The 12,260-nt window shown below is 35.4% G+C and overlaps 2 protein-coding genes across 3 annotated transcripts in view; both read left to right on the top strand.

Annotated features, from left to right (window-relative positions):
• Nucleotides 1–1,227: 1,227 nt before the first annotated feature.
• On the top strand, nucleotides 1,228–8,728 carry LOC129421473 (uncharacterized). 2 transcript variants are annotated; one of them, XM_073867006.1, is made up of 8 exons: nucleotides 1,228–1,657; nucleotides 5,513–5,587; nucleotides 5,703–5,768; nucleotides 5,861–5,923; nucleotides 6,053–6,131; nucleotides 6,724–7,170; nucleotides 7,249–7,344; nucleotides 7,442–8,728. In XM_073867006.1, exons 2-8 carry the CDS (start codon nucleotides 5,513–5,515, stop codon nucleotides 7,843–7,845), a joined length of 1,230 nt encoding a protein of 409 aa, XP_073723107.1. In that variant the 5' UTR covers nucleotides 1,228–1,657; the 3' UTR covers nucleotides 7,846–8,728. The 2 variants fall into 2 exon arrangements, with proteins under 2 accessions (XP_073723107.1, XP_055033031.1); XM_055177056.2 differs by lacking the exon at nucleotides 1,228–1,657 and adding an exon at nucleotides 4,277–5,251.
• Nucleotides 8,729–9,072: 344 nt separating this feature from the next.
• myo1d (myosin 1D) overlaps nucleotides 9,073–12,260 on the top strand; it is an 86,504-nt gene continuing 83,316 nt past the window's right edge. The window contains 1 exon segment of the mRNA XM_073866506.1: nucleotides 9,073–9,616. Within this exon segment, the coding sequence (XP_073722607.1) occupies nucleotides 9,522–9,616 (95 nt within the window). The 5' untranslated portion in view covers nucleotides 9,073–9,521.

Below are 12,260 nucleotides of genomic sequence, written 5' to 3'. Positions count from 1 at the left end.
GGGCACTTATAGGGCACATCGAGAGACTCGTTCCTAAAAGCAAGCGTACAAATCTTTCTGTTCTTGACAGGGCACATATAAACAAAATGATCTTCACAGTATTGTTTTTCTAATAAAAACATTTCTTTATGTCTTAAGTGTATATGGAGAGTCAAAAACCAGTCTGTGCTTATTTGGTCTTAAAGAGAAAGTAACCTCTATTAACATACTTAAGTCTGTGTCATTAATGTTAATCAAACAACCTAAGACAAAGAGAAAATCACTTTTGTAGCCCTAAAAATAATTATATTTAATTCATACAATAAAAAAACTTCAGGCCCTGGTTTGGTGGCTTCTAAATTCATCCCTGTTTGGATCCTAAGGAATGAATGGGGCTAGGCTAATGCTAACACATTCATGACGTGGTGTACAAAGATCAAGTGCATGCATTGAAAAAAGATAGGTATGTATTAATTCGTCTTAGTAAGGTTAAAAACATAGTAAAAAATTTAAAAATGGTGGTGTTTTCCTTTAACACTTATTTATTTATACTTATAAGAATTTGTCAGACGTTAATACTGGTCGGTGCATTTATATTCATGCATTTGTCATTTAAAGTGGCTTACGTTATATAATGCCAGTATAGGAACCGCCCCGGGAATCAAGCCCATGACCTTGATATTCCTAGCGTCATGTTCTAGCAGCTACAGGAATCTAGGATGACAATGATTGATATGTGGAGTGAGGTACTACGTGCTGTTCTTTTGCCCAGTGAAGCAGAGGTTACATTCAATAGTAAACAACATCCTCTTATAGGTCACAGGTTATGAGAGTGAGATGCCATTAAGTAACAATAAGGCATGAATGGAAAATAAGCATGGGCAAAAACAGATGAAATTCAGTTAACATTTACCAGTTTAAACAAAGTAACAAATTAACAAAGCTGTTCTTTAATACGCTATAATGTGCAGTTTGATGACATTAACTTGACATTAACCATTTTCCCTCCATAGAGTTTGTTCTAATTGGATTCAATTTGAAAATAGTTTCTTAGGTGCTACTTGATAAACAAGTGCTGTTGTGAAAGTCAGCTCCCTTGATATATCACATACCATAACACACATGGCACATGGTCCTCCATATATAGATGGATTTCTTGTTTACACCCAGAGTTCATGCACCCTGAGTTTCAGGCCTTGCTGACGTAAAATGTGATAAGCTTTCCTATATATGGAAAACATCATCCAATTTTTAATAATATATGCTATTTATTTTTATGTATTTCCATTTCACTTTTAACATTTCCTATTAGATACTTTGTTCTCAGCAAGATACAAAAACTGTCACTGGGACGTACCCTTTAAAACAGTCCGAATATCATTTAAGTACTGATATAGATACCTATACAGTATGTCCCTTTCAGGAACTAATATGCACCCTCAAGGTACCACCCTAGTGACAGTATTTGTATCTCAATTCTGAGTGCAGGTTCATGTATCCAAGCGTTAATAATGAACAGAATGTCCAGAGTTCTTTGGTAGGGGCACCTGCGCCTCTGACGTGTTAAACTTACACAGATGTGCGATTATAGCCATGACGAACTGCAGTGGACCACTTCCAGGAATCCTGATAGGATGAAGCAGGCCATATATGATGGTGTGTACGTGTTTGTTTTCGGGTGAGTGGACTGGGTGGGGGTGTGAGGTCATGAGGTGGTCTGGTGGTAAGCACAGGGTTTGTAATGTATGCAAACATGTCACAACCCAAAACAGGCTCTGATCTTTCTGTCTTGCTTGTCATTTCCCAGGGCTGTTGACTAATTTTCCAATTGCGTATGTAAAAAAGATTGATGGCGGTGTTGCACATGAAAACAAGAACATTGCATTACAGGGTTTATTGTTGTACTCATTCGACGGTTCTTATCTGTATGCAATCAGCTGCTCATTGCTGCATTGACAGTGATAGCAGAAGTGGCTGCCAGATGCCGTTACACGTCACAATATGATCTGTTATTGTATGTTTACATACTGTGCAAAGTATCCTGCTGTTTCTGTTTAAAATCATATTTTCAGATCAGGCAAAAGCAATTTTTATGTATTCAGAAAGAGTTTAAGGTACCTAATGACTGAGTCATCAATGAATCTCATTACTCCGTTTAAAGAGTTAAATTAAATTCATATTACATGATATCCCTATCATCACAAAGTTAAATTTTAAAATAGTACATCAAAGTGTACATAAATATACATTATCTTCTTATCTCATATGTGTAAGTTATGTTCTATATAAAAACCAGCTCAGTGTAACTGCTGTAGCCCAGTTCTGAAATAAGGTCGCCACTATGTGGTGATCATTAGTTACTGCAGATTCTTATTATTCAAAGGTATTTACTGAGCAGCATCCTAGTCACAGCATCTTTACTTTACGGTAAACATTTTCTACAATTTATGTCTAATTTTAAATCCTTAAAATTTCATAAAAATGACCACCAGGTAATTCTGAACCCTGTTTTTCAAATATTATTGCTTCCCTTAATGTGAAAGTAATCATAAGAATTTAGCTGGGTTATTTTCAACCCACGAGCCAGCCTGTTGGGTTGTAATTTAACCTATGCTGGGTTGTTTCAACCCAAACTTTTGGGTGAAATATAAATTAATTTAACCAAACGGCTGGGCTCGTCCCTTTGTGACTCAACACTGGGTTAAAAATAATCCAGTATTTTTTACAGCGTAGATGAAATATTTTGAAAATAAGATCTAGTATTGAATAAACTGTGCTCGGTTGCATTAACATAGCCGCTAAGTTAAGACTGTGTCCTAAGAACTAAATCAGAATAAAAGCTACAAGAAGGAACAAACGTGTCACTTGCTGTGTTGGGGTAACGCATTACAAGTAACGTGCATTACGTAATAATATTACTTTTCTGAAGTAACGAGTAAAGTAGCATTACTTTATAAATGTACACATTTATAAATATTTGAGTTACTTTTTAAAAGTAATGCGAGTTACTTTTTAGTTTAATTAATTAGATATAAAAACAATGTACTGCATTAAACTGAGCGTATGTTAACGTACAATTACACACTTTATGCGTGAACAGTTTCAGTCAGAAATGGAGATGACAGACCAGAGCTTGACATTTTTGCGATGGAAATTATGGAAACACCTGCAAAGTAAGAAAAAGTAACTTAAACGGAACTTAAAAGTAACGTAAGCATTACTTTCCATGAAAAGTAACTAAGTAACGCAATTAGCAATTACTTTTTTGGGGAGTAACTTAATATTGTAATGCATTACTTTTAAAAGTAACTTTCCCCAACACTGGTCACTTGGGTGGTCACACTTTTTATACCTAAAAGGTATAAAGGTACCTTACAGGTACATTCTAGTACCAAAATGGTACATATTAGGACCTTTTTAAAAGGTATGTCCCAGTGACAACTTTTGTATCTTTTTCTGAGAGTGTATTTTAACCAGCTAGCAATTAGTTAGAGCTGATCAGTTTTACTTTGCTAATTCAAATTAGACCAATCCACCTTTTTATGTAAATTACATGTAAAACGTAAATCTCAAAGAAATAAAAGTTGTAAGACTAACTTGTAAGACTATTCTAGGTCAGTGGTTCTCAAACTTTTTCCGCGTGCAGCCACCATTGTGTGTGGTGCATCCCTTTGTGGCCCCTTTTGAGAAAATGTACACTGTAAAAAAAATCTGTAGAAATTACAATGTTATTGCAGCTGTTATTTAGATTTAAATGTATGTTATTTACTGACAAGAACATTTGTTCAAAGTTGAATAAATGTTAAATATTAACAAGTCTTTATCTTTACAGAATAAAACTATACAATAATAGCCTCGTGCAAAGCATTCTGGGAACCAGAAATCATCATCAACCTTTTTCTGTTTTTGCTTCAGATTTTGTTTCCCAGAATGTTTAGCTTGATGCGTTTTTTTAGTTTTACTCTGTAAAGACGAAGACTTGTAAATGTTTAATGTTCATTTAAAGGATAATTCCGGTATTTAACACTTTGAGTCTCATTTCTGGTTTGTTTTGGATGAACTACAGTGATGGACACAGAAATTTTGACAATGGGTCGTGTCTTGAGTTTTTGACTCGTTTAGAAACGTCTCTTGACTGCTTCAGAATGGAAGTCAATGGCCATGCACAAACATGTCATTAAAACAACACTTATCTTTGAACAAAATGTTGCCAGTGAATAACATATATTTAAATCTACGGTAAGTTACCGGCAACCCAGCTGCAATAACATTGTAACTTCTACGGATTTTTTTTACAGTGTATGACTTAAAACATTCTAAAACTTCAAATTAGAACAAAACATATTAAATGATACAATGTAATATTGTCAGTTAGTAGCCTTATTATTCTGAGGTTTAATTACACAATATTTATGATAAATGTATGCATTTTATAAAATGTCATAAAACTGGGGCCCCCTGGCACCATCTCGCGGCCCCCAGTTTGAGGACCACTGATCTAAGCCGTTTATACAATCGGTTACTGATCTAATATTACATCAGACATCAATTGTAGGCCATTAACATTGCACATAAAAGGACTGCAGCTACTGTTCGTGCCTCTGCAGTGTCGTTTTTACTATTGCGCTGATAATGCAAGAATTGTTCTTTGCACTAACCATTGACTTGACGTGTGGTTTCTGAATGATACTTACAAATGCACAATTTTCAAGTCAAACGACTTGTTAATGTGCTATTGGAGGGAACAGTTGAAACTGACTGACTAAAAAATTGGTCTGTCTGATAACAACCATCTATGAGAGTGAACCTGTTCAACTTATTAAGCCTTAATGTTGCACTTTTTCATACCTTTATAAACTTAATGTCTTAATATATAATTCTGTTTTCTTGTTGACATGTTTATTTCTTATTTTTTTATTTAATCTTTTTTAATTACTATAATTGCACAAATTTAATGCATCAACGTGATGTACTTATGGAACCATATATCTTTTCTGATAAAATTTTTTAAATATGCAAACATTTTTTTTTACAAAGACATTTTTGCTGACCTCATGAGCTCAAAAACTGCCAATGGCAATTTTAACGTACATGTTAGCACCCTATTTGTGAACAGTGTGACCATAATTTCATGCAAGAGCATGCTGGTGTGAAAGTCAATGTTTTAAGTTCCCTTTGCATGGCAGCAGTGTCCACCCTTAAACAGGGGCAGTATATAAACTCTGTACTAGTTCACTTGCATAACGGATAGAGAACAGCTCTCTGTGAAAAGGTAAGATCTATCATTTTTGACACAAACGGCATACATTTATTAAAAAGGAAGAGAAAAAAATCTAAGCACGTCAAAATATAAAAAATAAAGCACGTCAAATAAAAAATAAAAAATAAGCACCTCAACAATTTAATTAGTTTTAAATTTGATTAGGGACCCAATGCCCAAAATTTATTATTATTATTATTATTATTTTTACAATATCATATTTGTTATTATTAAAAAAATCTTGTCTAATGCAGTTTTTACTCTTTTCTTTAGATGGTTGCCTTGTGCATCCAACTGTTGACTCTGTTGGTGGTTTGTGCAGCTGCCAATGAAAATAAATATATTACAGTAAATACAATCAAATTGTCATAATCCATCATTCATAACAAATATTTAAGACCAACATACAGTAATTGTGCAAACTAATTTAAAAAGCATTATTTTATGTTTGCCTTGCTTTTAGTATACATTTAAAGCTTGGAATATGGGTGACAAGCCTTTGCAGGAGCAGCTTGCTATTGTGTATAAGGTAGGGGAACATTTAATATGTTCTTGCATGCTTTTAATTTCTGATGAATGAATGATGCAAGCATTGCGTTTTCTCTATGTATATATATAAAGGAGATGGAAAACTTGAAACATGAACAAGCAGTGATGAAGCAAAAGCAAGACGCCATGAGTCAGGTAACAAAGTTATTTTGATAGATGGAAAATGTATGTTCAGCTCCACATTTTAAACAGACCTATTAGGATTTATTTTTATTGTAAAACATTACATATTTTTAAACATGCTGCTGTCTTGTTTTACTGTAGGTATTACCACACTGTCCACAAAAGCCTCTTGATACAGATGTGGAATTGAATGTGACGTCTTTGAAAAGTGGTCAGTCAGGTAGGCTACTGTTTGTAAACTCATTTATTGTGTAGTTTTGTATTTCATGCATACCCACAAAAAATGCTGGGTTATCTTCCACCCAACATAGGGTCAATAGGAACAAACCCAGCCCGCTGGTGTGTAATTTAACCTATGCCGGGTTGTTTCAACAAAAATGCTGGTTTGTTTTAGCACATTGTTGGATCAAATATAAATATTTTCTGGGCTGGTTTGTCCATTTTTACCCAATGCTGGGTTGCAAATAATCCAGCAGTGTTTATGTACACTCTTAAAAATAAAAGTAATACATGATGGCAAAGAAAAAACAATTTAATTTGTACTTTTTTACATTTAATCATAAGCAGTAATATACCGTAAAAATATTTTTGTAAATCATAAGAAAAATGTATTTAGTTATTTTCAACACTGCGCTGGGTTAAAAATGGATTAACCCAACCTGTGCCAGATGATGCTAGGTTGTTTTAACCCATTGTTGGGTCAAATATAAACATTTTATGTGTTAATTCAACCCTGTTAATTCAAGCTGGGTTTGTCTCTTTTTGTGTATCTGATACCTGAGTGACACTATACTGTTTTGTGGCTTTGATAGGCAACCATCTGGTTAATAAATGGCTCAGTGAGGTTGAGGATGATGAGGGTTCTGGTGATGATGAGTTTGATGCGGGCTTAGACCCTTGCAATCACTACAAAGCGTTGGACCAGCCCTGGAGAGCAACTAACTACACCACTAAGAGAGTTGTTTGTGACCGTAGTATGCAATGGAAGGGCTGGTACCGTCTCTTCTACCGTGGGAAAACCATCCAGATGCCTGAGAAGTGTGTGAAGAAAGAGATGTGTGGCACGCATTCACCTCTGTGGCTCGCCGGCGGTCATCCACGAATAAGAGACGGAATCGTCACACGCAAAGTGTGCGGAAACTGGAAAAACAACTGCTGTTTGTTCAAATCTCATCCAATTCAAGTGAAAGCATGTAGGGGAAATTATTACGTCTACAGGTTCGTCAAACCAGTGGCTTGCCATATGGCATACTGTGCAGGTAAAGTGCTTTTAAAATAATGTATACTTTTTAATTTTGCTAAGAGTTGTATAAACTGTTACGAATATATTCTTTCAGACATCAACACTCTTGTATGTGGAAGGTGCAGGAAAAGTGAATCTTGTATCAGCAGAGACAAAATCACCTGGATGTGTAGGAGAAACAAACGGAGAGGTGAGGCCTTTATGAAGTTAAAACAGAATTTTTATCATTACAATTAATCTTCCTTATAATGATGAATAATCAAATGTATTTTCCATTATCCCTGCAGTAAAAGCAAATGTCCATTTCTTTGCCTCTTACCCGGGTCGAATCTCAGGAAAAGTGAGCAGGATCGTATACAGAAAAGTGTATGTGAATCAAGGCAAGGCGTTTAACAGTCGCACCGGGATATTTCGAGCTCCAGTGTCAGGGGTTTATCAATTCTTCTTCTCCTCACAGACTTGGGGTGGTGGGGTGACGGACCTATGGCTCGTTGTTAATGGTTATTGGGTGGCTGTGTCCCATAACAATGTTAAGGGCCCAAACTCGGTAGGAAATCTCTCTACATACATGACTACCCTGCGCAAGGGTACTAGGGTTTATGTGACCCATAATCGTGGTCGCTCTTGGGCCAACTCTTCATCTAACAACATCGTTTTTGGTGGTTCTTTACTTATGGTGAGAAAAGTCTAAAGAAATGTCAATTTTAAATGAAGCAGTAGTATAAAATTTGCTGTAGTAATACAAATATATGATTTGAGATTTTTCACTCTTAAAAATAAACGTGGTAAAAAAATTGTTGCAGCAATGCAATTAAAGAATAATTTTTAGATCCCCAAAGAACTTTTCAGTTGAGGGGGATTAAAAATGTAAACATGATTTGCCTTTTTATAGTGTTTAGATCCTTTATTCACTATACAAGGACCCTTGTGCAACATAAAGACTCTGTGGATGTTAAACACAGGCCAACAAAGAAACTTTTCACTTTTATGTTATGCTATTTCTGTTATTCATTATTTTGGCTTTAATAGATGTGTTTTTTTGAGAGATTTGTTTTAAAAGTAAATAGCAAAAGTGTTTTAAAATGCTATTTTTCATAAACCTGTTTTAAATTGTCATTTTATTTCTTAAACATAATTATTTTACTATACAGTATTTTTTTACATTTTAATTATATATGTATTATTATTTGCTAAACTATTAAGCACTATTAATGTATTAAAAACTACTGTCGTAGAGTAAAATAAAACTATTAGACGTATATTTTCTAAGTAAAAGGTAGGGGGCAGTAGAGTTATTGTGTTTATTATAGGAGAATGGCACAATGGCACATAGAGCAACCTCGTGCCTCATCTTCAATCCTCATTCAACCTAAACACGTTCCCGTGTCTTGAGGTTACTGTACAGACATTTTCACATCACGTGTCAATGATGTTTTAATACCAGATTTTTTTTTAAAGCAGAAAATATTGTTAACCATTAACGTGCTTACCTGCGAGCACCTGTACTGTATAAATGGAAACTTGGGTATTGTGCTTTTGATGTTAAGTTACTATTAAAAGTTAACTAATTATCATTTGCATTATTGTATTTTATTATATTATATTATATTCTAGTTCATATTTTTGAGTAATTGATTTTTTTATTCAAGTTGCTTGTGGTATAAACAGAGCGGAGCAGTACGTTAAACCGTTGTTTAATGAGAGATGTTATCCATCTCCTTATATGGCCAAATGACAGACGGACGGACATTCCTGGGATATTCGGCAGCTATTTAACAATGAGTAACTGTACTTTTTCCAAAATAGTTGTAACTGCACATTGCAAATGTTATTGTGGAGATCAAATTACAGATAATCATGACGCCAAACTATCCCATTTTTAAACGTTGCCATTCACATTTATAGATAGCATAGGTAAGAGCTCGTGGCGAACGGTTCTCTCGCTCTGAAAGAAGGAGGGGCATGCGCGCTAACACGTCGTTACCGAAGCCACCGTATGATAGAGACGAGAGAAGTTCACGGAAAAGGGATGAGCGGCTCGATGTAGCGGATTATCGCTTGTCAAACGTTGCGAGGCTCTGAAAGTTGTGTTAAAAGTTTTACAAGGAGTGTGTTGCTTTGAGGATTTTAACTTTTGAACACGAAGACGCGACTCAAAGTCATCAGGCAGTGCGTGTTTATATTCCTGTTAGATAGCTACTGACATGAAACAAGCCGACAAATCGCGGTTTAGGCAAATGTAAACAAATTTATTGCGATGCGCTATCGCTCCAGTTTGGTGTAGTCGATTTGATTTGTGTAGCCTATTCGTGGGAATTCAACACGGCGTTTTAAAGTTTTGCATCAGTTTATTTTTAACGCGTTATTATGGCTGAACACGAAAGTTTGGAGTTCGGCAAAGCGGACTTTGTTCTTTTGGACAATGTGTCTTTGGAGGAGTTTATGGCCAACCTGAAACTCAGGTAAGACAGTACCCATTTACCAAATCCCAAATTTCTCAGCACAACAGACTGACCGCACAATGAGATCTAGCATGGGGGCACAGGTATCCCCTGATGATTTTTATGTCTCATTATTTTGAATAAAACTTAAGTAATACAATAAAGATAAGTGTATGCAAGTAGTTAAATATGAAAATACCTTAAGTGCAGAATGGAATGATACACCTGTCAAGAGTTTTATGTCACATTTAACACGTGCGAAAGAATAAGTGAGTAAACAGGTAGTTTAACTAAAAATATCTTACAAATCGGAATCACTTGCATTAAGTTAATCAGTAACAATCTTCTCCATATACGTTGGCTTTGTTCCAAAAAAGTGAAAATTTACTGACTGATACTTGTGGATGTGGAATTACCTAACTTTCTCACAGGTACAATGATGCAACCAATACACCTCACATTTCCATCAAATGAATCCACGTCATTGTTGTATTGTTGTTTTCTGGAGTTATTAGCATTATACAACTGGATACACCTGCTGAACCAGAGCTCTGTATGACAGTCATGGTAACACGCCTCCCTCAGATCGGCCTTATTGTTCAAGCAAATTTGCAGTGGAAATCCTGCCATTGTGGTTTGTGTTTTTTGCAATGCAGATTGCATTTCCTTATCAACACAGTGTCAATAAATGACTTAATGGCTTTGATAACATGGGCAATGTGGTTGGGGAGTGTAACTTACTTTTTTGTTAATGTTTAATATAACCATGCTATAAAGGTTACATATGGTTTTGGTTTATCACTCTTGGATGCCAATTAACTGAGCTTTGAAATGTTTGATGTTATTTTTATAATGGCATTAAGTTACACATTTTTTTAATGTTATGATCTGGTTTTACTTCTGATTTTATTATTATTATTATTATTATTATTATTATTATTATTATTATTATTATTATTATTATTATTATATTATTTCATTGATTTGATTATTTTATCTCGGATAAGAAGCATATTCAGGTCAAAGAGCTCTATAGCAGAGTGCAATGTCGTAAAATTCATCCAGATGAACTCTCTTGCCATTGGAGCAAAATTATTTTTGATCATTATGTTAAATTTCAGTTATTTGTCATTCATCTCCTCTTAAATACTGTAAATATTTGGTATATACATCACTGAATTTATTTTTCACCCATTTTTGTGGAATTTGCAATGATATACATCGTGTCCATAAACCAGTAGCAAAAGATGCTTACATGTTTCGGTTATTGGTACGAGCGGTTTTTCCCACTTCTCAGCTACACTCGTAAAAATAAAAGTGCTTAAAACGTTGTTCACCACCATGCCATTGAAAAGAACCTTTTTTGGTTCCTCAAAGAACCATTTCGTTTTTATACATTTTTATAATGTAATGATCCTTTTTTCACATTAAAGATCCTTTTGTGAAACAGAAAGCCTTACAGAAAAGTCACGTGAATTTCACATATGCAAATTCACATGTGTAACTACCACTTGCTCACGTGAAACCACCGCTTGCTCACGTGAAACTACCGCTTGCTCACGTCACCGGTTGCTCACGTGAAACTACCGCATGCTCACGTGAAACTACCGCGTGCACACGTGAAACTACCGCGTGTAGTTTCGCGTGCTCACGTAAAACTATCGCGTGTGCACGTGAAACTTTCGCTTTCACATGCGTGCGCGAAAGTTTCACGTGAACACGCAAAACTAAACTTAAAAAATATTTTGCACATGAAGGTTTCGCGTGAGCACATGAAACTAAACTTTAGATTTGTTTTACTCCAATGTCACCTTAGGTGCTCGGTACATGTGAAATGTGTGTGTTTTTTGTGTGAATTCCATGTGAAACCCATGTGATAACATGTAAAAAAATTGTCACCACATTATGCACATGTGATCACATGGGTTTCACATGTGTTTCCCATGGGATTCACACAAAATGTTATTCTGTAAGGGAGATGTTAAAGGTGCTTTAAAGAACCATTTAGACAGAAAAGGTTCTTCTATGGCATTGTGAAGCACCTTTATTTTTAAGAGTGCATTGCCGTGTGCAGTTTGTTATTTGCTGAGGGTGTGACCAGGCGAGCTTCCTGCTTCTTCAGTATCTACATCTGTGTCTGGGACCTGGAATAGCTTGGATAGCTGCCGCTATGTAGTGCCAGGACACATCCTGCCCTCTGGAGTGACTTTTTTTTGAAAGCCCTTTGATTTGAATTTTGAAATAAGGAAGACCATTAACTATGACCAAGCACAGCTTTGAATTAATTGTCCTCATTAGATCTGACATTGTAGATATATCCACTATTTTTGATTGTTCCGCCAAAGAAACTTTTAAGAGTACCAAAGTTGAAATTCAGCCTTTATTAGCAAAACTGTATGTCAAAATGTTTTGCCAGGAGATTTAAAGTAAATCTGTCAACTTACCACCACCTAATTGTAAGGGGCTTAAATGATCACTCACAGCTAAAGCGGTAAAGTTAAACAAGTGTCAGGATTGGTGATATACTGTACTGTACATTAAAGTGTGATCTAAACAGTGTTTACACAATGCCCAGGATTTATGTGTAGTACTCTGGATTCACTGCTCGAGTGTGCTGTGTGTTTGGGCTTGACTGTATATGGCAGTTTTGTTTTGTCTGCCCCTA

The sequence above is a fragment of the Misgurnus anguillicaudatus genome, chromosome 4, assembly GCF_027580225.2.
Source record: "Misgurnus anguillicaudatus chromosome 4, ASM2758022v2, whole genome shotgun sequence".
NCBI classification, from domain to species: domain Eukaryota; kingdom Metazoa; phylum Chordata; class Actinopteri; order Cypriniformes; family Cobitidae; genus Misgurnus; species Misgurnus anguillicaudatus.
This window is presented reverse-complemented; position numbering and strand designations above follow the sequence as displayed.